The following is a 26577-nucleotide window of genomic DNA, read 5'->3' as shown; positions in this document are numbered from 1 at the left end:
GCCTTACAAGTCAGTGCGCCAGGAACAAATGACAAACATGAGCCAGGGCAGTATCAATGTTTACCTCTGCATGTGATAAATATGACCCAGGGCAGTATCAATGTCTACCTCTGCATGTGATAAATATGACCCTGGGCAGTATCAATGTCCACCTCTGCATGTGATAACATGACCCAAAGTCAAGGAAAAGTGTAGGGGAAAGATGATAGGATTGACTATCTGAATCAAGCCAAGAGATTTAACTCCTCTTGACCAACAGGCTTGTCTTTGGATTGGTCCGACGTCACTTCTTGAACTGATCTGATTGGCTCATTAGTTCTGCCAGCTGTCTGGGTTCTGTCCCTTGCCTGAAGAATATACTCTGTGGCCAGCAGAGGGCACCCTCTCTGATGGATCACTTCAGGGAAATGTCACTACACACATACCTGTGGCATGATTTGTAAACAGAACATAATAAAGAGCGTTTCCATAAATATTAGACACTGGTCCATATTCCACCAAGTAAACACAGTGATTTTTGACAGGACGATCTCAAACTTTCTGAGTTGTGCCAGTGTGGCATTGGGAGATAAGACAACTATCTGCCACTAATGATTGAAGCTTTTTGGGACTTGATTTACGCAATTTGTCAAAAAATTATATCAGTGACATCGTTTTACACATTCTGTGGAAATATATATATTTCTATGTATGTATATAGAGAGAGATATTTTTGAAAAATATCAGATTAAAGACATGCACAAATTAAATGCATAAACAAACAACATGTGGCTCCCTGCTCAGCTTGAGTCCGCTTTGGGTCACCCCGACCCAGAACACACCTTTCACCTCGAATGCACACGCTGTGGGAGGGGTGTGTGTGTGTGTGTGTGTGTGTGTGTGTGTGTGCGCTGGGGTAGGGTTGGCTATTCTGTGCTAGGTGTATATGTGTGTTGTGTGTGGCTGTATGTCTATGCAGTTAGGAGATATGTTATTTTGATGTCACTGTGGTAGGTCTGTGTGTGTGTGTGTGTGTGTGCATACGTAGGGGCTGTGGTCTGGTTGCAGAGTTAGTTTTGTGTGTGTGTGTGTGTGTGTGTGTGTGTGCATACATATGGGTTGTGGTCTGGTTGCAGAGTCAGTTTTGTGCAAGGTGAATGTGTGTGTGGCAGGTGTTGCGTTCCTGGTTGGTGTGGGCAAGTGTCTTTTGGTTAGTGACTATAGTATGTGTGTGTTGCTTGAGACAGGTATGGCATTACTGTGCTAAGGTGTGCAGGTTTGTGTGTGTGTGTGTGTGTGTGTGTGTGTGTATCTTGTGTGAGTTTCCTCACAAGCACAGGCTGCACTGTGTTGAGGGTATTTGTGTGTGTGTGTGTGTGTGTGTGTGTGTGTGTGTGTGTGTGTGTGCACTGTGCTGAGTCACTGTAAGACACAATCATGAGGAGACTATCAGGCTGAGCACTAAGGCCAGTGCCCACAGATATCAGAACCAGCTCTTAGAACCGAAGCAGCCAGTAGGCCATCAGTCAGCTGATTCCTCTATCAGAGAACAGAACAGCTGGGTGCTCGAGGCTGCCAGTTCCGAGAGAGAGAGAGAGAGACAGGTGGCTCGTGGAACCGCTGATCTCCTCTCTCTGTTAGAACGCCGGCGAGACAGGCAGGCCGCTGGTCTCTGATTGGCTGCTGGCTCTCCCCCACTAGAGGGCGCTGGTCAGCGGACTGCTGGCTCATCCCCACTAGAACGAGAGGGACAGGTAGGCCACGGGCCCGCTCATCCCCACTAGAACGAGAGGGACAGGTAGGCCACGGGCCCGCTCATCCCCACTAGAACGAGAGGGACAGGTAGGCCATGGGCCCGCTCATCCCCACTAGAACGAGAGGGACAGGTAGGCCATGGGCCCGCTGGGGTACTTCCGGCTCCAGAGCTCGAGGCTGGTGCTCCTGCGGCCGTCGTGGCGTTCGGGGCGGTGGTGGTGGTGGTGGTGGTGGTGCTGCTGGCGCTGCTTCTTGGGCGGGTCCCAGGTGGAGTCCTCGGAGGTGCGCGAGCTGGCGGGGCTGGCGGAGGTGGGGCTGGCGGAGGTGACGGTGAGCTCGGGCACGGCGGGCTCGGGCGGGATGGTGATGAGCGGCGGCCGCATCAGGTCCAGGATGCTGAAGGCGGTCGGTTCCGGCTGGCACAGCACCGACGGCTCGGGCTGGCACATCACCGAGGCGTCCACCGTGTCCTGCCGCACGGGCGCCGCGTTCGCCTGCGTTCCCACGGAAACGCGCTCCCCGGGGCCGCCCGCCCCCGCCCCTCCTCCTCCTCCTCCTCCTCCTCCTCCTCCGCTCCTCCCGCCCCCCGTCCCGCTCCCGCTCCCTCCCCCGTCCGCCGCCTCGCGGCACATGGTCCACATGTTGTAGCACTGCGTGAAGTTGAAGAAGTTGCTGTTGAAGGTCTTGAGCTCGCCGCACACGTCTCTGCGCAGCTCGGCCAGCTCGTAGCGCATGGCCGAGATCTCCTCCTTCCACTGCATGTTGAACGCCGCCAGCACGCCCGCCGACTCCTTGAAGGCCTGCAGGGCTTGTGGCGCGGCCGGGGGCTCCGTGGGGGGCGGGCGAGGCGGGAGCGGCACGCGGTAGCCGCGGGGGGACGTCGGCGGGACGGAGATGGCGGTGACCGTGGAGCTGGTGCTGTGCTGGCTGCGTGCGGCGTGCTCGCGCTCCAGGGTCTCCAGCTCCTGATAGGCCGACGAGCTGGCCGCGTCGTCGTCCTCGATGATGTCCTCGTTCAGCAAGGACGCGGCGTCCAGGCCGTCGTAGCCCTCTGGGGACACAAACGTGAGCGTGGACACAGGAAGCAGTAGGTGCACACAGGAAACAGGAAGGGGGAGAACACAGACAGGAAAGAGCGCAACGGGAATCAGGTGTCAACACAGGCACGAGCCTCAACAGAACCCCCTAAAAGTGTGTGAGTTAAACAGACCAGTCAGATCCTAACAGGACATCTCAAATGCTAAACTTGCAAGGGTGCGATCAAGTGAAACTTACTAAATTAGGAGGGTTTAGCAAATGAAAATGTGAAATTGCAATGTCTCATCATCTACTTTCTCATCCGAAGAACATAAACTGAATTACATTGTTACTATTTATATCTACTTTCCCATCCGAAGAACATAAACTGACTAGGATTACATTATTGCTATTTAGATTTTTTTCATGCCCGCATCTGCTCTGCTGGTCTCTGCTACTGCATCCTTGTCTCGCTATTGAACATGTACACATCTGTTGGGTAGAAAGGATCATGACAGTTCCCTGGTCTCACCACGAGTCATGGATGACCTCAGGATGCTGGTGTTGCTAGTCTTGGGGTAGTGGCCTGCTAGTCTTGGGGTAGTGTCCTGCTAGTCTTGGGGTAGTGGCCTGCTAGTCTTGGGGTAGTGGCCTGCTAGTCTACACTGGACAGACTGTTGGGTTTGGTCTCTTCTTGTGGTAACAGCACAGACTTTTGGTCATTGGATGGTAGTCCTCTTGAGTAGACTGGTCATGAAATAGTATTCTGATGGACTCAAGAAGGAGGTGTGCTCATCTCAGGGAGGCTATGTGCTAGGTTTATAAGACTTGGTCTCCGATTTCTGCATCATTTTCAGATGGGTACAGGGCGGAGATTTTGATGGTCTCAACATCTGTACAGTCTAGTCTCAAGATGACTCCATGATCTTTGCATAATGGCTTACTATGGTCCTATGTCAGCTATACTCGGCGAGAATAGTGAACCAGTCTCCTGTGTACATAACATCTACAGTCTTTTGGCCTGGACACCTCAACAAAGGTGGGGGTCTACTGGTCTTGGGGCGCAGTATGTTGCAACGCCATAGAAGTTCAGTCTTTCTGAAGGCTGGCCGCATGTGCTGGTTCCTGGATAACAGTGCTCCCCTGGTCTTAGGAAAGTGCACTTATAGTCCACACACTTCTGCTGGTCTCTTGGTCTCTGGTGGTGTAGTGATTGCCCAGCATGTCTGCATTAATCACCCAGTCAGATAGTGTACAGTAGTCTTCTGCCAGTCCAGAGATGATGCTGCCTACTGCTGTCCTTTGGGTGTTCCTTGGTGTAATAGTTCTAGGGAATCTCTGCTTTAAGGTTTTTGGCATCACTACCCTGCCCCACGGCAAAATGAAGTTCACTTGGACAGCGTCCGCTAATTAAGTAGGGTCTGTGGCTAGATGTTTAACTCACACACTTCTGGTTTCATGAGGTGTTTTTTCACACTGCCTTCTCACGCACGACATCAACAGTCCAATGTCTTTTCATCTTTTCACTGAATGAGAGTCTCTATCATGCAGCCCCAATCCTCCTCAGTCTTATTCTCTTCACTCTCAACGGCACCAAGACGGAGTCAAGGCGATGACTGTGTTACCGAAACACACTCCAGCTGCATTTGTGCAGTTATTAGGAGCGCCAGAGCAGCTCAGTTTGTTTTGGGTGCGAGAGAAGATGAAAAGGCAATGGCAAAATCACAAGCCGTCGGCTCCCGTCATAGTTATGAACCCTATTGAACACTGTGAGGTCTGTTATTTGGTTATCAAGAGGCACAGTGGCCTTCCATAGAGTTACAGGTTGGAGGGGTGGGGGGTGGTTGTTTGAGAGTGGGGTGGTAAAAGGATTTACCAGGGAAAGGCTGCAATCCCACGGCCCTACAGGTTAGGTCAACTCCACGTGCCACAAGGCAGATTGGTCATTACCGTAGATAGAGAAAGAAAGGGGCGGGGCTTGACCTCGCCAGAGGAAAGAGCTAAATGGGGGGTTTCAGGTAGGAGGCTAACAAACCTAGAACTGTTTCACCAAACGTTCAACAAAATCTCCATCCTTCGGTTTATCAAATATCCAGAGAGGTTCTAGTACAGTTATCATAATGTAGAAAAAGACATTAATACTTGAACATTTTGGGCCCTTCATTAAGGCTGCCAACATCACCAATAAAGGCAGATGTAATATCAATAAGTTTAGCTAATTCTCCAGACAGCTAGCTACTTGGCACACTGTTACTTACTTCCATACACTTAATAGAGCCCCAAAATGAATGCAAGTGAATGACAGTGCTAGCACTCTTGAGCAGTATGTAACTTATACAGATTCCACCTGATGTTATCAGTCGCTTAAGTACTCTCGAATTAGATTTTTTTTAAAAATCTCCTGAAATCCAGGGCTGACACTCGTTACTTTCTACAGGATTGCAGGTGTTTGATCTTTTCCTCATGGTCGAGTTCATGCTCAAAGAGCTCAGAAGGATTGCGTCTACATGAGTCTTTTCACAGTTGTGGCTGTATGAGAAGGCAGTGGAAAGAAACACACATATACATAGATATATGTATGCGTGTTGACATTAAAGTACCTGAGACAGACACCTGAAAGGACTCCCGCTGTTCTCTCCCCCCCTGGTTATCCTGCTGGGATTGAAGAAAGGCTCGTGCCCAGCCCTGCTCTCTACAAGAGGACCAGCTAGTCTTGGCCTCTTGGGTTGGTCGGAAAAAAAAATGGCGCTCAAACAAAATATAGGTGGGTTTTGGTGCCCATTGATGACTGTAAAGTACTTGAGGCAAAATATTTTGGGCCTAAGTTGAGTTATCCCATGTTTATTAAGAATCAAGATGATTGAGTATTCTTTCTTCCCTCAATCAATTTGACTCTTTTTTTGTTGTTTGTTTGATTTCACGTTTTTGAGCACAAGAGTCCCTTGATCTTGTGACATCCGAGGACAGGGCCTGGTTGATGTCCCTCAGGTCAGGTGCTCTACACACCTGCAGTCTACGAGCGGCTCAGGGGACCAGTCTACCAGGTGACAGGGCTCAAAACACGGGACTGTGGGATTGGAACGCTCTCCGTGATCCTCCGGTATTCTCTGGTCACAGGGGGTGACTGGAGGGATTGTTTTTCTAGCAGACCGAATCAAGTGTGGAAATGTAATGATGCACAAGGACATTTGCTTGACAGAAACCCAAAATCAGTTCTGTTCAGCTGTGGTCCAACCTGACTTTGTAAACCAAATAGCCATGAAATTGATACAAAATCCCTTTTGGTAGGCCTTGTTAAAGAGTGGTATTTCAATAGGGTTCATAGCTTTAGTCTGTATGACAACACCAAAAGCACTGATGACACTGGATCAGTTCACATGGTAGTATGTGCACAAGGGAAAGTAATCTTTCGATTTGATATTTCCTAGTTGGAATCTCCCAATTTCATTCCAGACAAACTCGGAAGTCAAGAATTCCGACGACCTCCCAAAAATGGTACAATGGTACAAAAGTACAAAGTCGGAACTTAAGTCTGACCTTCCGAGTTATCTGGAATGTGGCCTAAGTTACACAGATTCACAGAGCCCTTTCTGTTCTGGAATTACAGAAAAAAATCCCTGCAGGTTGCGTCTAGGGAAGAACTGCCTGCTCCCCGTTTTCACTGTGTGTCTTGATGCCGCTATGTCCTGGTGCTGTTCAAGTCTATACTCGGTCCTGCGTTTATATTTTATATCACTGAAGACCAAACCCCTCCATAAGAGGGCTCTGCCATTTGCACAAGATTAGAGTATTTTCTTTCTATTCATCAACATTTTGTGGAACATGGCAAATGTGTTTAGCTGTTGTGCCTGAGGTGCCATAAGATAGTTTCCCGACTTTTTCGAGTGTCTGAAACATTCATTAGACTGCTGATGAAGATCAGTTCCTCTGTGCAGCCAGGACCATTAGTATGCCTCTGTACGTGGTGTGTGTGTGTGTGTGTGTGTGTGTGTGTGTGTGTGTGTGTGAGAGAGAGTGAGAGAGTGTGTTTGTATGCATGTGTGTAGAACTAAAAATGTGGCTCAAAACGCCACAATAAAACAATACAGCACAAGTCAGTCAGTTGTTTGTGTGTATTTTTGCCTTCCTCTGATGTCAGCTTTTTAATAAATAAAGATCTGTCAGAAATGCTTGTTTCGTAGGCGGATAGTTTACCCCTCAAAACTTTTTTCAGAGTGAAATGATGTCATCGACTGTAATGGCTCAGCCTGTACCCTCAATCCTAATTGCTAGTGAAGTAGAATGAACTGGTTCATAGCGTGTGGTATGCCAGCTCCCACAGTCAAAGAGAAAAGAATAATTGCATGTGCTAGTTCAGTTATGCAGTCTGAGGTCTCCAGGTACTTAACGGTGCAGTGAGCACATTCGCAATAACAGCATGGACTGGGCTGTTGTTTCCTGGTCCCTGGTGTTAGTAAGAACTGGGAGGTGATGTGAGTTATACGCAGATTGTGTTGTAAACTGGTAACTGTCATTATCTCCACAAAGGAGTTTATATTTCTGGTGTGGTTTGTTTGTTTAACCGACTGTGTGCAGGATTATGCAAAAAAAAAAAAAAAACTGCTTTTACAGTAACTTTTCAAGGTGCAGTATGAGCCAAGTTAGAGCCCATTACACTTGGGCCTGGCTCCAACTGATGGGAGGGCCTGATGGATTTAGCTACGCTTTGCTAGCGTTGTGAGATACAGCACTTGGCCTTAGCAAAGGCCTTAGCACTCTGCAAGTGCCAGTCTAGTGCTGTGCTCTAGTGATGTTGTATTTTGTGTGGCATCGATAGTGTGTTTTAGACCCTGTTGTGAACCAGCTGAACTGTGCTGTGTGCTCATTGCTGTGCGCTAGTGATGGTTTGTTTTTGTCTCTAGGTTGTGAGTTGTCTCTAGGTTTGTGATCTAGGTTGTGCTGTGTGTTAGTGATTCTTGTTGTAAACTAGCTTGTGCTGTGCTGTAGTGATACTTTGTTACTGTCTAGTCCCTGAGGTGAACTAGCTTGTGCTGTAGTGATGCTTGCTATAGTCCCTGAGGTGAACTAGCTTGTGCTGTAGTGATGCTTGCTATAGTCCCTGAGGTGAACTAGCTTGTGCTGTAGTGATGCTTGCTATAGTCCCTGAGGTGAACTAGCTTGTGCTGTAGTGATGCTTGCTAGTCCCTGGTGTGATCTAGGTTGTGCTGTAGGATAGCGATGCTTTGTTGTAGTCCCTGATGTGATCTAGATTGTGCTGTAAGATAGTGATGCTTTGCTGTAGTCCCTGATGTGATCTAGGTTGTGCTGTAGGATAGTGATGCTTTGTTATAGTCCCTGATGTGATCTAGGTTGTGCTGTAGGATAGCGATGCTTTGCTGTAGTGTTGTGGTGGTGCTTGCTGTGATCTAGGTGGTGCTTGTTGTAGTGGTGCTTGTTGTGATCTAGGTGGTGCTTGTTGTGATGGTGCTTCTGGTGATCTAGGTGGTGCTTGTTGTGATGGTGCTTCTGCTGATCTAGGTGGTGTTGGGTTGTAGTGGTGCTTATGGTGATCTACAGTAGGTGCTGCTGTGTTGTAGTGGTGCATATTGTGATCTAGTTGATGCTGGGTTGTAGTGGTGCATATTGTGATCTAGTTGATGCTGGGTTGTAGTGGTGCTTGTTGTGATGGTGCTTCTGGTGATCTAGGTGGTGCTTGTTGTGATCTAGGTGGTGCTTGTTGTGATGGTGCTTCTGGTGATCTAGGTGGTGCTTGTTCCCTTATAACACGTTCCTTTATAAACACGCTCAAAGCTGCAACACACGTTCCACATTTCATGCTGTGACCAGGAAGTGGGATGTAGCTACTGCATGCTAGGTGCTCTGTGACTCTGGTGCATTTTGGGCGTGTGAGGTCACACACTGTTTTTGTTGCTGCTGTTGTTGTTGTTGTTGTTGTTGTTGTTATTATTGACAAGACCCCTTTCCCACCCCCACATCCCCACCCCAACCCCCCCCCCCCCCCCGCACACAACACCAAGCAGGGAACCGTAAAGAATGATGCATATGGATCGTGCACAAGTACTGGCAAGCAGAACCCTCCCCCCCCTTCACAACCACCAGCCACCACCTCCACCCCCCACACCACCTCCAACACCCCCCCCCCCCCCCCCAACACACAGAGCACCAGAAGAAAACAGACATATGACGACAGGGACAGGAGCCGACAGAGATATCTATCCACTGATGGTAGGCAGGCATCCGGATGGCAGGCAACAGGTCTCCCTCTGCAGATGTGTTTGGGAGGAGGGGGGGGTGGGTGGGTGGGGGGGGGGGGAGGCAGCACAGCACAGCGCAGCTCAGCACGGCACAAGAGTGAGCACGTGTGACTACCGCACCTCACTGCTGGCTGGCTGGCAGGCTGACTCACACTCTCTCTCTCTCGGGAAGAGAGTTGGGGGGAAGGGGAGGAGAGGGGAGGGGGGTGGGGGGGGGAGTTTTTCGGACATGGTGGTGGTGGCAAGTAGCGAAGGGCACCGCGGCCCAGCGTTGGCGTGGTTACCTGTTGTGGATCTGAGAGTCGACGTGACAGTGGAGGATGTCACGGAAGGCAAGCAGTCGTCGTCTTGGGAATACCCAGCCTGTATCGCACGCAGGTAACTGTGGCTCCGCGTGCGAAAGGAGCCGGGCAAATCCAGCGCACCCATGGCCTGGCTCTCTAGTTCGCTAAAAACGGACTCGCAAACTGACTCAAACTGGCCATTGACCTCAGTCTCACTCACCTGAGAGACAAAAACAGGAATAGCAGTCCTTAGTTTTTCCTCGTCCACTCTCTCTCTCATTCTGATTCTTCCCCTTTATGCGGTGATGAATATGGAAGGAAGGTTAGCACGCAGACGACAACAACACAGGCAAACGTCTCACCTTGTCAGAGCGAGGAAACCTGCAAACGGTGTCTCGTGAATTAGAATCAGACACATCAATAGACTTCAGCACACAGAAACATGAATAGAGAGAGAAGAGAATGAACAGAGACAGTTTCACTGAGGTGCGGACCAGATAAAACAGCATGGGATGTTTGCTCTCTCCTAGACATGCTGCCTATCCCTGAGGAGTCCCCCACCCATCCACTAATCACAAGACAGGGAGCAATTCTCATGCCTACACTACATCTCCTTTATCATATAGTTTAAACCATAAGAGTATAGGCAACAGCCAAACAAACCACAGCTAAAACCTCTCATCTGAGCACAACCGTTATCCCACATCCGAAGCCGATTGCACCAGCAGAGCGCAAGGTGTTGACAAGGTGTTGTTGTAACTTAAATAAGTAAATATATGATTTGTTATCTCAGTCTCAGTTGATTGGAAGGTTACATTTAACGATGTTGGAGTTACATTCTATTCCACATTTGAATCAATTGAACAGCATCTGGGCATTCTGCACACATATTAGCAATCTTCTTCACACGTTATTATATATTTCACACAATAAAGCGTAGAGAATGGAGTTACTGAGATGGAGTTTCCGTCATCAGTCTATATTGATGGGTTGTCCATGGTAAAAATACAGCACTCTGTGCGACACTATTAACTAACTTAGATGTACCTTAACTAGCAGTGATGGAACCGCAAAAGAACGCAGCACTATTTTAAAACGACTACGTTTCAGCATAATGTTTTAAAACACACGTTACATGCAAACGTTCTATCAAACTTAAACTCTGCTGGTGCAATTGCCTGCTGGAACCTTGACTTCTAACGTCGACAGGTAGAACCTTGAATCTGACACTTCCAGAACAGAATCTTGTGATTGAAAGCAACCATGATTACACAGCTAGACATTAGTGTCTACAGGCATTACACTGAACTGGTGGATTTTACATTATCTGAAAAGACATACAGTACAAGTAAGCTTCTCTGAAGAAAAGTGAGAAATGAACTACTTACATCATGTAATGCATGAAAGATATCCACTGCTCTTGTGTGAGAGTCTACGAAACCTACTCTGTACTCCTGAAAGCAAATAAGCCTACTGTCGACGTTTCAAACCCAATAAACCCACTTTTCCCCTTCCAAACTAGGATAATCCCATTGTAGACTTGTCAGCCAATAAGCATTCCAGTCCTGCTGTGAATGCACTAGTTTATACTTCAACTCAAAACAGGCGGAGAGTGTGTGTGTGTTGGGGGGTCTCTATTGGGGGGCTGTATAGTGTGTGTGTGTTTGTGTGTGTGTGGGGGAAAGAGAAAGACTGTGTGTGTATGTGTTGTGTGTGGGTCTGGGGAGAGACTGTATAGTGAGTGTGTGGGGGGGGGGGCTGTATAGTGTGTGTGTGTGTGTGTGGGAATGAGAAAGACTGTGTGTGTATGTGTTGTATGTGGGTGGGGGGAGAGACTGTATAGTGTGTGTGTGTGTGTGTGTGGGGGGGGGCTGTATAGTGTCTGTGTGTGTGTGTGTGTGTGTGTGTGTGTGTGTTGTGGACTAGTGTGGACTGGTGTGGACTAGTGTGGACTCACCTGGCTGACGCAGCTGGCCTGGCTCAGGGTGCTGACTGCCCGCATGTAGCTCTGGTTGCGTGAGCGGTAGGGGGGCGGGTGGTACGCGCTGGGGGGGTCCAGGCTCACGTTGGGGAGGGGGCGCATGTCACGAGACGTCTGCAGGTGATAACCCTGACTGGGGACGGAGAGAGGGGGAGAGAGAGAGAGGGAGAGAGAGGGAGAGAGAGGGAGAGGGGTGATGAAGTGAGAGGGAGAGAGGGAGAGAGGGGTGATAAAGTGAGAGGGAGAGAGGGAGAGAGAGAGGGAGGGAGAGAGAAAGAGAGAGGGAGAGAGAGAGAAAGAGAGAGGGAGGGGTGATAAAGTGAGAGGGAGGGAGAGAGGGGGAGAGGTGATAAAGTGAGAGGGAGAGAGGGAGTGAGAGAGAGGGAGAGGGAGAGAGAGAGAAAGAGAGAGGGAGGGGTGATAAAGTGAGAGGGAGAGAGGGAGGGAGAGAGAGGGAGAGAGAGGGAGAGAGGGGTGATAAAGTGAGAGGGAGAGAGGGAGTGAGAGAGGGAGGAATGATGAAGAAAGAGAAGGAGGGGTGTTGAAGTGAGAGAGTAAGGGGTGACAAAAAGAGAGAGGGAGGGGTTGATGAAGTAAGAGAGGGAGGGTGAGAAGGAGAGGAGGAGAGAGAGGGAGGGGTGATGGAGAGAGAGAGGGAGAGGTTGATGTAGTGAGATAGGGAGGGGTTGATGGAGAGAGAGAGGGAGGGGTTGACGAAGTGAGAGTGGGAGGAGAGGAAGAAGGGTGAGGAGGAGAGAGGGAGGGGTTGATGGAGAGAGAGAGGGAGGGGTGATGGAGAGAGAGAGGGAGGGGTGAGGAGGAGAGAGGGAGGGGTGATGGAGGAGAGAGAGGGAGGGGTGAGGAGAGAGAGAGGGAGGGGTGAGGAGGAGAGGAGGAGAGAGAGGGAGGGGTGATGGAGGAGAGAGAGGGAGGGGTGAGGAGAGAGAGAGGGAGGGGTGATGGAGGAGAGAGAGAGGGGTGATGGAGAGAGAGGGTAAAGTGGCCATCACACTGAGAATACCAAAGCAGCAGTGACAAGTGTAACGCAATGCTGAAACCATGATAACCTGATTAAGTGAAACGCAATGCTGAAACCATAATAACCTGATTATGTGTAACGCAATGCTGAAACCATAATAACTTGATTAAGTGAAACGCAATGCTGAAACCATAATAACTTCATTAAGTATAAAGTGTAACATTATGTGTCAGACCATGAGCACGTGATTAATTCAAACAAAGTTTTATATTGTTGGTTAGTGATGTTATATACTAATTTGAAAAGAAAATAAATGAACCGTTACTACAAGGAACCTCCACTGGTAATTGTGATCCGCATCTCAGACTGGACACAAGAGAGGCAGTGGTAGAGGCAGACTAGACACAAGAGAGGCAGTGGTAGAGGCAGACTGGATAGAGGCAGTGGTAGAGGCAGACTGGACACAAGAGAGGCAGTGGTAGAGGCAGACTGGGCACAAGAGAGGCAGTGGTAGAGGCAGAATGGACACAATAGGCAGTGGTAGAGGCAGACTAGACACAATAGAGGTAGTGGTAGAGGCAGACTGGATAGAGGCAGTGGTAGAGGCAGACTGGTCACAAGAGAGGCAGTGGTAGAGGCCTGGAGAGGGAGGACGCTCACTAAAGGTAAGCCTAGATGGCAGGTGTCTAGTGGATGCTTTTATCCAGAGCACCGTGCAGAGACCTGCAGCGGGCTGGAATCAAGTCCTGTCTGAGCCGCTTAAGCACACTCTAGCGGCGCTGATGACACTGGGGTGTGGGAGGAATCAGCGGCAGGTCTGCAGGTGGGAGGGGAGGTTGTGAGGGACTGTGCTGGAAATGGAAGTCATTCTGTAGTCTTGCACAGCACTGGGGGCAGTTATGAGAGGTCTGCATGTGTGTGTGTGTGGGGGGGACGGGGGACGGAAAGACATGACAAGTGACCAGCTACAACAGCAATGGGAGATTATAGAATTAATGTACTGTAGCATCAACTCAATTAAAATGCTGTTGTTCAATTTCAATCTTTTTAAACTCTAATCTCTGAACACAGCTTCAACACAGAATAAGAACATATTTCTGCAGCACATTTTATACCAAACTTGTTTCGCTTCCAAAAAGACGTACTGCAATGTGTCATGTAGTAATATTAGGACTGTGTACGGGTTATTCCATATCACAAAAATGGGCCAAAACATTAGCAAAATATCTATGAGCAAGGCTGTTAGAGCTGATGTGGAATGACCCATACTTCATGCCCTACACATCACAGTTGGCCGGGTTTAATAAGCAATATCATTTTATAAGATGTGCAATAGTGGATGAATGGGTCCTTGGCCTGAAAAACACTGAGGACCTGTGGTCTATGCTAAGTGGAGAGGAGAGAGGAGAGGAGAGAGGAGAGGAGAGGAGAGGAGAGGAGAGGAGAGAGGAGAGTAGAGGAGAGGAGAGGAGAGGAGATGAGAGGCTAGAGGAGAAGAGAGGAAATGAGAGGAGAGGAGAGGGGAGAGGAGAAGAGGGGAGAGGAGAAGAGAGGAGGGGAGGAACAAAGGATAGAGGAGTGTGTAGATGAGAGGTGACACTGAAAGGGGCTGTGTGCTCTGTGGCACTAGGAAGGCAGCATGTCAGGAGAGACCAGCTTCAGAGAAAAGAGAAGCTCTCTGCTCTTTCTCTCTCTCTCTCCCTGTGCATGTGAGTGTGTGTGTGTCAGCTGCAAGCGTGTGTGTGTGTGTGTGTGTGTGTGTGTGTGTGTGAGCGGCATTGCTCCTCTCATCGTTTGTGCCAGGATGGGGCTGTGAAACAGAGAACCAAACTGTACAGGTGCCATCATGGGCCCGTGTGTCTGTGTGCTCTTGGTATGACCCACATGGCACAAGACATTACAACATGTCATCATGTGTTATAAAGCGGTTGTAGAACAGTGAATCAAATTGTACAGCTCAACTTTGGGGTTCTAGGTGTGCTTTCTGTATACACAGGTGCCTATGGTGCTCTAGATGTGTTCTCTGCATGCACAGGTTCCTTTGGGTTCTAGGTGTGGACTCTGTATGCACAGGTACCTTTGGGGTTCTAGGTGTGGTCTCTGTATGCACAGGTACCTTTGGGGTTCTAGGTGTGGTATCTGTATGCACTGGTACCTTTGGGTTCTAGGTGTGGTCTCTGCATGCCCAGGTACCTTTGGGGTTCTAGGTCTGGTCTCTGTATGCACAGGTACCTTTGGGGTTCTAGGTGTGGTCTCTGCATGCCCAGGTACCTTTGGGGTTCTAGGTGTGGTCTCTGTATGAACAGGTACCTTTGGGGTTCTAGGTGTGGTCTCTGCATGCACAGGTACCTTTGGGGTTCTAGGTGTGGTCTCTGTATGCACTGGTACCTTTGGGGTTCTAGGTGTGGTCTCTGTATGCACTGGTACCTTTGGGGTTCTAGGTGTGGTCTCTGTATGCACAGGTACCTTTGGGGTTCTAGGTGTGGTCTCTGCATGCTCAGGTACCTTTGGGGTTCTAGGTGTGGTCTCTGAATGGCCGACTTGAGGACGAGGGCGTCGGGGCGGACCGCCTTGGTGGGGGAGCTCTTGGGGCTGGGGTCGGACTCGCCGGCGCTCTCCTCGTCTCCCATGGCCTTCACGTAGCTGCTGCTCCGCATCCGCCGGCACGGAATCTCGTCATCGCCAGGGTAACCCCTCCACTCGTCCCCGGGAACCTGTGCCCCACCACCACCACGACAGAAGAACCCAAACATCAGCCATACAGGGAGGTAGTGGAACCCAAACATCAGCCATACAGGGAGGTAGTGGAACCCAAACATCAGCCATACAGGGAGGTAGTGGAACCCAAACATCAGTTATCCAGGGACAGAAGTTATCCAGGGACAGAAGAAGAACCCAAACATCAGCCATACAGGGAGGGAGTGGAACCCAAACATCAGTTATGCAGGGACAGAAGAAGAACCCAAACGTCAGTCATACAGGAAGTAGTGGCGTAGACGTCGTGTTCTCAAACACCAATGAATGGATGGATGAATTATGTTACCTTTCTACTGTCCTGTCCCAAACACCAATGAATGGATGAGTGGATGTTATTACCAAACCATGCTGGTATGGCTCGGCAATATAAAGAATGACCACGCAAGGATAACATCAAAATGAAACGTTATTTCTTAATGTAAATAATAAAGAGAGAAAAGGTCAGAATAGTCATAAGTTATAAGGTAAGAAACAAGTCTGAATGAATGCAGTGTGGTGTGTAAAGCACAGCAAAGGTGCAGAGCATTCTGGGGTGGTGAGGAGGAACACTGTCCAGCTACCAGGTAGCCCTTTTACGTCCCTGCCGCATAATTAGGGCAAGCGAGGCACACCTGTCCACTAGGCTCCACCCCTGCAATGCAGGCAGGAGAGGAAAGAACACAACAAAGGCAGTGCCATAACAATGAATGAATGATGAATGGATAAATGAATGAATGGATGAATGGATATGAAGTATGAAAAATTCAATTCAAGCAGACAAAGGCAGTTTAAGAGTTTGGAAAACATGGTAAGACATTTATTAGCTAACAACAGTTCCAAGACTACGGCCGGAGACTCAGCGTCGGCACATCACTTAGGCCGGGCGATGGCCTACTGATCCTCCCACGCTGTGTGTTCTCTCTGCCTCCTCTCGACACAATCAAGAGGAAAGGCCTCATCAACAATGGTCAGTCACAAGGTCACAAGGGCAGTTGCATCATCAACAAAATGATCAAAAGGTCACATGGGTATTTGGTTGCCAAGGTTTGGCGTGATCAAAGGCTGATGGTCATGTCTAAAGCAAATCATGAAATATTTCTACTACAGATACATGATGGTGGATGAATGGATGGATACATGACTGAATGAATGGATAGGTGGATGAATAGATGGATGGATGAATGCATGAATGAATGAATGAATGAATGAATAGATAGAGGGATGGATGAATGAATGAATGAATGAATGAATAGATGGGTGGATGAATGGGTGGATGGATGGATGGATGGATGGATGAATGAATGAATGAATGAATGAATGAATGAATGAATGAATGAATAGATAGGTGGGTGGATGGATGAATGCTTGAATGAATTGATAGATAGAGGGATGGATGAATGGTTGCAACAATTAATCAGCAGGTGACCTATAGACAGCGTTGTCTTCATTCTCACATCACTGTGAAATGGAGACAATAAACCATGAAAAAGCCATTTCCCTGCCTTGCAAAAGCCCACTGGGACCAAGTATATCTTCTCAGGGGGGAAACAAGAATCACGTTCATGAAATGCTGAAGAAACGATTATGGCTTGTCTCACTATAGACCTTTCAAAGCTCAGGTGGATCGGTTTATTATGGATTGTGGTCCCATTTCACAGTCATGGGACAACAAGAGGTCTATTAACATCACAACGACGCCATAGCCAATCAATTGTAACCACTCCACAGACAACCAATCATATGAAAACCACAGCAGCATTCCGTAGCCTTAGTAAGTAAATATCAACATCTGGAACAGGCAAACAAAATTAAGTCAGCCACCATGATTCTTTTCTTTCACCGTAATTCTTAATTTAGTGATGTAAACATGGTGTACTTGTGTTTTCCTTGTTGTATTCGAGTTGCCTTGGTCTAGTCTTTTTTCTTGTGTTCTTCTCGGTCTTCTGATCTTGTTTGAGCCCACCAAACCAAATCCCCATCCAAATACTGCATGTTGAAATGGCAATCAGACCATCTTTATCTTGATCATAACCCCATACCCAACCAAATAATCTGCAGAATTGCTTCTATCGTCTTGTTTTATGGCAAACGATTTGCATAGCGAGCTTGTTTGATTTGGGCTAACTGCTTGTGATTAGAGGCAGCAGAGTTCCCAGGCCTCTGCATACAGCCGTAAAGCCCTTGCAAGGAAACTAGACTAATTAGGAGACCAGACAGCTTTCATTAATAAGGAGAAACATTATTCTGTATTGGTATTCATGTACAGTAAACCAACACCCAGGAATAGCACAGACATATAGAAGTGAATCTAGACAAAGCACGACGGTGAAGCCTCTTGGGTTCTGAGGCTCTAGTGTTATTCATGCTAAAGGCAAAGGTGGGTTAACCTATAAAACACATCTCAGTGTTTATGCATAGCAATACTCAACATACAAGTAGTGCCAGCACTCAGATAAATAGTACAGCAACATACCCTAGCCTAGGGTGACCAGACATCCCCGGTTTCAGGGGACAGTCCCCGTTTTTGGTTGCTTGTCCCCGTTTAAATACAGAAAAACTGCTTATGTCCCAGTAATACTTGTCTGTATTTCAATCAGATTGAAAGTCAAACTGAAAATGTCATTTTTGGGATTATGTCCCCGGTTTTGGTCACCTTAAAGAGACCCTATGCAACTTTCTGCAGGAGACGATCGCTCCTTGTTTACATCTGGAAGTCTGAGACGAAGAACCACGCTTGCAATTTATATATTTAAATATAGCCTATACATGTATAAATATACACGCTAAAGCTGTCGGGGAAGCTCTGCAGAGAAAATGCAAGCATAAAACAAGCGAAAACGAAAAACGAAACCGAAACCAGAGATGAAATCGCAAATCCTGCATAGTTCCTCTTTAACGTCCGCTGCATGCGGCCTCAGAGTTCTTCATAAGGTTAAATATGATGTCAAATGTAAGTGTGATATCAGTGTTGTCCGTGTCCAGTCCAGTGTGAGTTATTGTGATGGATTTGTCCATGTTCATGTTCAACAGTCCAAACGCACTACAGTAGTTGCAGCTACGCTACTCTCTGCTAATCAGCACAGACAGAGACACTGTGGCCTGGCCTTTCCTTTAATCACATGCTAATGTGTGAGATGAGCGCCCAAAAGTAAATACTTCATTATAACCGTCTGGAACAAATAAAACTGATTTGTTTCATCACAAAACACAATGACATAAGTGATGTTAACCCAATTTAGTTAGGCTACTGAGGGATTCAGAAGGATAAACTAAGATTTCTTTTATTAGTTATTAGTAAGTTTTAGTAAGACGCCTACCATCTATACATGGACTAGATACAAGACTGGACTATACGTCTAGTTCAATGCCTACAGCACAGACAAGTAGAGTTGAGTAGTTGATGAAACTCCTTGCCATGTGTGTCTGTCTGTCTCTCTCTTTCTCTCTCTCATATATATACTGTATATATACTGTATATATACATGTATTGAATTTGTATTTGCATTTGTATTTGTACAACCACCACGCATGTGACAACAACAACTATGACTACACTACAACCACCATGTCAAACACTGTGCTGCCCATTTTATGATGAGAGAAATGGACTCTGATTGCGTTGCCAAATGCTCAAGCGTGTTTGTTTCCGCAGGGCATTCTTTATGGTCCTAAGAGGAACAGGAACCGGTAATGACGATTGGAAGAGACGAAAGATCAAGCTAAATAGACATATTAATAATGAAATAAATTCATAACAAATAATGAAATATGTATGAAAGGAAATGTTAAGGATAATGTGTTAGCGTATTGAAAAATGCATTATGTACAAATGCAAAAAAATGCATTAAGCTAAATAAATGACCTGTCTCACGTTGCCGTAGATACCAGTAGATGTTTTGGGGAGCTCCTAGAATACTCTTGTGAAGTGTAATCTGACCAATCTGACCAGCGCCTGCTTCCTTTAGCAATCTGACCAGCGCCTGCTTCCCTCAGTAATGTGTGTACTCTGAGACCCCAGCGCCTGTAATGTGTGTACTCTGAGGCCCCAGCGCCTGTAATGTGTGTACTCTGAGACCCCAGCGCCTGTAATGTGTGTACTCTGAGGCCCCAGCGCCTGTAATGTGTGTACTCTGAGGCCCCAGCACCTGTAATGTGTGTACTCTGAGACCCCAGCGCCTGTAATGTGTGTACTCTGAGGCCCCAGCACCTGTAATGTGTGTACTCTGAGACCCCAGCGCCTGTAATGTGTGTACTCTGAGGCCCCAGCACCTGTAATGTGTGTACTCTGAGACCCCAGCGCCTGTAATGTGTGTACTCTGAGGTCATCAGGGCCAAGTGCACACATTATGAGTGTCAGACGCTCACACACTCTGTGACACCTGCGCACGTTGTCAGTTCATTATAAGGGAGGCATTATGGTGGTGCTAAATGGCAGCCTGCTAGTGCCAAGAGGGCCCTCTGACGGATCACCAGGCCCAGCACTGTAAGTAGCGGGGGCCAGCGGTTTAGTGCACCTCTGCGTCCCTCTGCAGACCTCTTCTGTAGAGCTCTCCTGTAATGTATGACTGTGTCTGTTTGTGCACCTCTGCTCTAGTGTGTGTGTAGTGCATGTGTAGTGTGTGTGTAGTGCATGTGTAGTGTGTGTGTAGTGCGTGTGTAGCGTATCTCACCTGCAGGTAGTGGTGCAGCCGGTGCCCCATGTGCTCGTGGTGCAGTGTAGTGTGTGTAGTGTGTGTGTAGTGTGTGTAGTGTGTGTGTAGTGTGTGTGTAGTGTGTGTGTAGTGTGTGTGTAGTGTGTGTAGTGTGTGTAGCGTATCTCACCTGCAGGTAGTGGTGCAGCCGGTGTCCCATGTGCTCGTGGTGCAGCGCGGACGGCCTGTCCATGTGTAGTGTGTGTGTAGTGTGTTTGTGTGTAGTGTGTGTAGTGTATGTGTAATGTTTGTGTAGTGTGTGTGTAGTGTGTGTGTAGTGTGTGTAGTGTGTGTGTAGTGTGTGTGTGTAGTGTGTGTAGTGTGTGTGTGTGTGTGTGTGTGTGTGTGTGTAGTGTGTGTGTGTAGTGTGTGTGTAGTGTACCTCACCTGCAGGTAGTGGTGCAGCCGGTGTCCCATGTGCTCGTGGTGCAGTGTAGTGTGTGTAGTGTGTGTGTAGCGCAGGGGTGTCAAACTCATTTTCACCGAGGGCCACATCAGCCCAATGGTTTCTCAACTCTGGAACTTTCTCAAAATACATCCGAATGACATGATTTTGGTGTCAACTCAACGTATTTACTCCCAATAGTCCGAAAAATTGATCTAAAGTGCATTTCACTCCGGATTATCCCTTTAAAGCTCTCGCGGGCCATATGAAAAAACGTGGCGGGCCGCATCTGGCCCGCGGGCCTTGAGTTTGACACCTGTGGTGTAGCGTATCTCACCTGCAGGTAGTGGTGCAGCCGGTGTCCCATGTGCTCGTGGTGCAGTGTAGTGTGTGTAGTGTGTGTGTAGTGTGTGTGTAGTGTGTGTGTAGTGTGTGTGTAGTGTGTGTGTAGTGTGTGTAGTGTGTGTGTAGTGTGTGTGTAGTGTGTGTGTGTAGCGTATCTCACCTGCAGGTAGTGGTGCAGCCGGTGTCCCATGTGCTCGTGGTGCAGTGTAGTGTGTGTAGTGTGTGTAGTGTGTGTGTAGTGTGTGTGTAGTGTGTGTGTAGTGTGTGTAGTGTGTGTGTAGTGTGTGTAGTGTGTGTGTAGTGTGTGTGTGTAGCGTATCTCACCTGCAGGTAGTGGTGCAGCCGGTGTCCCATGTGCTCGTGGTGCAGTGTAGTGTGTGTAGTGTGTGTAGTGTGTGTGTAGTGTGTGTGTAGTGTGTGTGTGTAGCGTATCTCACCTGCAGGTAGTGGTGCAGCCGGTGTCCCATGTGCTCGTGGTGCAGTGTAGTGTGTGTAGTGTGTGTAGTGTGTGTGTAGTGTGTGTGTAGTGTGTGTGTGTAGCGTATCTCACCTGCAGGTAGTGGTGCAGCCGGTGTCCCATGTGCTCGTGGTGCAGTGTAGTGTGTGTAGTGTGTGTGTAGTGTGTGTGTAGTATGTGTGTGTAGTGTATGTAGTGTGTGTGTAGTGTGTTTGTAGTGTGTGTGTGTAGTGTGTGTAGTGTGTGCAGTGTGTGTGTAGCGTATCTCACCTGCAGGTAGTGGTGCAGCCGGTGTCCCATGTGCTCGTGGTGCAGTGTAATGTGTGTGTGTAGTGTGTGTGTAGTGTGTGTGTAGTGTGTGTAGTGTATGTGTAGTGTGTAGTGTGTGTGTAGCGTGTGTAGTGTGTGTGTGTAGTGTGTGTAGTGTGTGTGTAGTGTGTGTGTGTGTGTAGCGTATCTTACCTGCAGGTAGTGGTGTAGGCGGTGTCCCATGTGCTCGTGGTGCAGTGCGGAGGCGGAGGGCTTGTCCAGGTTGAGCGAGGACTTCCTGTACGCCTCCTTGGCCTGTGTGTGTAGTGTGTGTGTAGTGTGTGTGTAGTGTGTGTAGTGTGTGTAGTGTGTGTAGTGTGTGTGTGTAGTGTGTGTAGTGTGTGTGTAGTGTGTGTGTAGTGTGTATGTAGTGTGTGTAGTGTGTGTGTAGTGTGTGTGTAGTGTGTGTAGTGTGTGTGTAGTGTGTGTAGAGTGTGTGTGTAGTGTGTGTAGTGTGTGTGTAGTGTGTAGCGTATCTCACCTGCAGGTAGTGGTGCAGGCGGTGTCCCATGTGCTCGTGGTGCAGTGTAGTGTGTGTAGTGTGTGTAGTGTGTGTGTAGTGTGTGTGTAGTGTGTAGTGTGTGTGTAGCGTATCTCACCTGCAGGTAGTGGTGCAGGCGGTGTCCCATGTGCTCGTGGTGCAGGGCGGAGGCGGAGGGCTTGTCCAGGTTGAGCGAGGACTTCCTGTAGTGTGTGTGTAGTGTGTGTAGTGTGTGTGTAGCGTATCTCACCTGCAGGTAGTGGTGCAGGCGGTGTCCCATGTGCTCGTGGTGCAGGGCGGAGGCGGAGGGCTTGTCCAGGTTGAGCGAGGACTTCCTGTAGGCCTCCTTGGCCTGTGTGTGTAGTGTGTGTAGTGTGTGTGTAGCGTATCTCACCTGCAGGTAGTGGTGCAGGCGGTGGCCCATGTGCTCGTGGTGCAGTGCGGAGGCGGAGGGCTTGTCCAGGTTGAGCGAGGACTTCCTGTACGCCTCCTTGGCGTGTGTGTGTAGTGTGTGTGTAGTGTGTGTGTAGCGTATCTCACCTGCAGGTAGTGGTGCAGGCGGTGTCCCATGTGCTCGTGGTGCAGGGCGGAGGCGGAGGGCTTGTCCAGGTTGAGCGAGGACTTCCTGTAGGCCTCCTTGGCCTGTGTGTGTAGTGTGTGTGTAGTGTGTGTAGTGTGTGTGTAGTGTGTGTGTAGCGCATCTCACCTGCAGGTAGTGGTGCAGGCGGTGTCCCATGTGCTCGTGGTGCAGTGTAGTGTGTGTATCTCACCTGCAGGTAGTGGTGCAGGCGGTGTCCCATGTGCTCGTGGTGCAGGGCGGAGGCGGAGGGCTTGTCCAGGTTGAGCGAGGACTTCCTGTAGTGTGTGTGTAGTGTGTGTGTAGTGTGTGTAGTGTGTGTGTAGTGTGTGTGTAGTGTGTGTGTAGTGTGTGTGTAGCGCATCTCACCTGCAGGTAGTGGTGCAGGCGGTGTCCCATGTGCTCGTGGTGCAGGGCGGAGGCGGAGGGCTTGTCCAGGTTGAGCGAGGACTTCCTGTAGGCCTCCTTGGCGTGTGTGTGTAGTGTGTAGTGTGTGTGTAGTGTGTGTAGTGTGTGTGTAGTGTGTGTGTAGTGTGTGTGTAGTGTGTGTAGTGTGTGTAGTGTGTGTGTAGTGTGTGTAGTGTGTGTGTAGTGTATCTCACCTGCAGGTAGTGGTGCAGGCGGTGTCCCATGTGCTCGTGGTGCAGGGCGGAGGCGGAGGGCTTGTCCAGGTTGAGCGAGGACTTCCTGTACGCCTCCTTGGCCTGTGTGTGTAGTGTGTGTAGTGTGTGTAGTGTGTGTGTAGTGTGTGTGTAGTGTGTGTGTGTAGCGTATCTCACCTGCAGGTAGTGGTGCAGGCGGTGTCCCATGTGCTCGTGGTGCAGTGTAGTGTGTGTGTGTGTAGTGTGTGTGTAGTGTGTGTAGTGTGTGTAGTGTGTGTGTAGCGTATCTCACCTGCAGGTAGTGGTGCAGGCGGTGTCCCATGTGCTCGTGGTGCAGTGCGGAGGCGGAGGGCTTGTCCAGGTTGAGCGAGGACTTCCTGTAGTGTGTGTGTAGTGTGTGTGTAGCGCATCTCACCTGCAGGTAGTGGTGCAGCCGGTGTCCCATGTGCTCGTGGTGCAGGGCGGAGGCGGAGGGCTTGTCCAGGTTGAGCGAGGACTTCCTGTAGTGTGTGTGTAGTGTGTGTAGTGTGTGTGTAGTGTATCTCACCTGCAGGTAGTGGTGCAGGCGGTGTCCCATGTGCTCGTGGTGCAGGGCGGAGGCGGAGGGCTTGTCCAGGTTGAGCGAGGACTTCCTGTAGTGTGTGTGTAGTGTGTGTAGTGTGTGTGTAGCGTATCTCACCTGCAGGTAGTGGTGCAGGCGGTGGCCCATGTGCTCGTGGTGCAGTGCGGAGGCGGAGGGCTTGTCCAGGTTGAGCGAGGACTTCCTGTAGTGTGTGTGTAGTGTGTGTAGTGTGTGTGTAGCGTATCTCACCTGCAGGTAGTGGTGCAGGCGGTGTCCCATGTGCTCGTGGTGCAGGGCGGAGGCGGAGGGCTTGTCCAGGTTGAGCGAGGACTTCCTGTAGGCCTCCTTGGCCTGGCTGACGGTGAGGGTGGACCAGGAGCTGCGCTTGAGGAACTTGCCGTCGGGCGGCGCGCTCTTGCAGGCCGAGCACTTGATGTCGCCGCTGCTCTTGGACGTCTTGAGCGAGAGGCGGCCGAAGTGTGCTGGGTGCTCCAGCGGGGGGCAGTGCTGAGCCTGAGCGGCGTACTCCAGCTGCTGCTGCTGCTGCTGCTGCTGCCGCACTCCCATCATGCTTTGCTGCGCGGCGGTGGCGGCGCGGAAGGTTCCGTCGCTGTCCAGGTTGTCGTCGGAGCTCCACCAGTCGCCGGAGGATCGGTGCCGTCGCTCCTTGCTCTTGCTGCGCTTGCCGCTGCCGCCGTGCCGGGAGGAGGTGGAGGAGTGGTGATGGTGGTGGACGCTGTCCGCCCGGCCCCCCCCGCCCCCCCCACCCCCGCCCCCGCCGCCGTTGGCCTTGGACGAGCCCTCCAGCGAGTGCGACTTGGTGAACAGCTTCTGCACCGAGTGCACCAGGTGGCGGATGCGGCCCGGGCTCTCGCCGGTGCCGGCCCCGCGGTGGTACTGCAGCGTGTGGAAGCCCTCGCGCTGGCCCGGCCGCTGCTTCTCCACCTGCTCCACCAGCATCCCCGACGGGAGGCGGTTGCTGCTGCGCGGGTTGCTGTGGTGACCGGCCAGGGCGTTGCCGTAGTGATGGTGCTGCTGCTGCTGCTGCTGTTGGTGGTGGTGATGGGCGGAGGTGGCGTAGGAGGCGGGCGCGTGTGCCACGGTGGGCGTGAGCGCCACGCAGTCCTCCCGCGGGATGGAGTTGTAGTACGGCGAGCTGTAGTGCATCCTGGGAAACGTGCTGCTGGACATGTGCTCGGCGGGCAGCGCGCCAGTCGCCGGGAGCAACCCGGGCGCCATCACCTGTTTCAAGGAAACGTCTTTATTAGTATTATTATTATTATTATTATTATTTTGACATTATTATGTGATGTATTTTGATTTTTTCCCATCCTCCTCTATGATGTCTACGGTAATGTCTGTCTCATTATTTATTTTACTTTGTTTTATTTACAGGACTAGACCTATATAATTTATTTTTCCTTCTCTCTCTTTTAATCACATACTGTTACCACATCTCTTGAAAATGAGGGCTACCCCCAAGTAAATAAAGTAAATAAAGGATGAATGAATGAGTGAATGAATGAGTGCGTGAGTGAGTGAATGAGTGAGTGAGTGTATTGTGTGAGTGAGTGTGTGAGTGAGTGTGTTGTGTGAGTGAGTGTGTTGTGTGTGTGAGAGAGTGCGTGAGTGAGTGCGTGAGTGAGTGAGTGTGTTGTGTGAGTGAGTGAGTGTGTTGTGTGAGTGCGTGTGTGTGTGTGCGTAAGTGCATGAGTGAGTGTGTTGTGTGTGTGCGTGTGCGTGCGTGAGTGTGTTTTGTGTGTGTGTGTGCGTGTGCGTGAGTGTGTTGTGTGTGTGTGCGTGCATGAGTGAGTGTGTTGTGTGTGAGTGAGTGTGTTGTGTGAGTGCGTGAGTGAGTGCGTGCGTGCGTGCATGAGTGAGTGTGCATGAGTGAGTGAGTGTGTGAGTGAGTGAGTGTGTTGTGTGTGTGTGTGTGTGCATGTGCGTGCGTGAGTGTGTTGTATGTGTGAGTGTGTGTGTGTGCGAGTGTGTGTGTGTGTGTGTGCGTGCGTGCGTCACCAGGCAGTCGGAGTGCAGGGATGTGCGGGGCGAGTGCTGCTGCAGCAGGGGGGAGTCCAGGGGGAAGCTGCCCTCGGTGGGGCTCAGCAGGTAGGAGGGGGCGTAACGGGGGTCACGGCTGTGGAGGGGGGGGTACGGGTACTGCGGCCGCCCGCCGGCGAGGCTCTTCATGCTCCTGAGGGGGGGGCGCCGGGCCTCACCGGAACATCAGGACGCGGGGGAGGGGGGACGCTGCTGCACTGAGCGGAGGACGAGAGGAGGAGGCGAGGAGGAGAGGAGGAGAGGAGAGAAAGAGGGGGATGAAGGAGAAGGCGAGAAAGAGGGAACAGAGCAGCGCAGAGAGGTGAGAGGTCAGGAGAGGATGGAGAGATGGAGAGAAGAGGAAAGAGGATGACAGGAGAAGAGATAGATGAAGAGAAGAATAAGAAAGGAGAGATGGGTAGAGAAAAGGGGAAGAAAAGAGAAGAGATGGATGGAGAGAGGAGGAAGAAAAGAGAAGACAGGAGATTGAAAGAAGAGAGAAGTGTACAGGGGAGAAGAAGAGAAGAGAAACAGCTGGTTAGTGAATCCCACAGATACACAACATAAGGTGCGGAAATAAATGCATATACTGTAGCATAGTATGGAGTCAGTGTATACCTATGGATGTGCGTCACAAATATATAGTATGGTGTGAGTAAATGTATACAGTATGGTATGAGTCAGTGTATATGGTTATAGCTGTGCTCTATAAATAGATACAGTATGGTATGAGTCGGTGTATATGGTTATAGCTGTGCTCTATAAATAGATACAGTATGGTATGAGTCAGTGTATATGCTTATAGTTGTGCTCTAAATACTGCTATGGCAGTTGCAGTCACTTCCTGTAGCAGCCTTTAGTGTAGTGCAGTTTTAGGATCTTCCAACTGAACACACTGTCTGACCGGTAGTTTACAGAGTATGACCCGCAGTTTACACTGTCTGACCGGTAGTTTACAGAGTATGGCCGGTAGTTTACACTGTCTGACCGGTAGTTTACAGAGTATGGCCGGTAGTTTACAGAGTATGACTGGTAGTTTACACTGTCTGACCGGTAGTTTCCAGAGTATGGCCAGTAGTTTACAGAGTCTGACCCGTAGTTCACGCAGTGGTAGTTTACAGAACTTGACCCGTAGTTTACATG

At 49.6% G+C, this 26577-nt stretch overlaps 1 protein-coding gene across 1 annotated transcript in view; it reads right to left on the bottom strand.

Annotated features, from left to right (window-relative positions):
• The window catches only part of LOC134097450 (disks large-associated protein 2-like), a 67890-nt gene extending 42306 nt beyond the window's left edge, over positions 1-25584 (bottom strand). Inside the window, exons 1-10 of the mRNA XM_062550322.1 lie at positions 25414-25584; positions 24440-24636; positions 23956-24376; positions 23644-23901; positions 14755-14963; positions 11247-11403; positions 9290-9509; positions 2330-2785; positions 1849-2275; positions 1635-1759 (exon numbers count right to left, since the gene is read on the bottom strand). Coding sequence (XP_062406306.1) covers positions 1635-1759; positions 1849-2275; positions 2330-2785; positions 9290-9509; positions 11247-11403; positions 14755-14963; positions 23644-23901; positions 23956-24376; positions 24440-24636; positions 25414-25584 — 2641 coding nt within the window. The remainder of the gene's footprint in view (positions 1-1634; positions 1760-1848; positions 2276-2329; positions 2786-9289; positions 9510-11246; positions 11404-14754; positions 14964-23643; positions 23902-23955; positions 24377-24439; positions 24637-25413) is intronic.
• Between the last annotated feature and the right edge of the window lie 993 nt (positions 25585-26577).

The sequence above is a fragment of the Sardina pilchardus genome, chromosome 12, assembly GCF_963854185.1.
Source record: "Sardina pilchardus chromosome 12, fSarPil1.1, whole genome shotgun sequence".
NCBI lineage: Eukaryota > Metazoa > Chordata > Actinopteri > Clupeiformes > Clupeidae > Sardina > Sardina pilchardus.
Note: the sequence above shows the minus strand (reverse complement) of the source record. Positions and strands in the feature narration are given on the sequence as shown.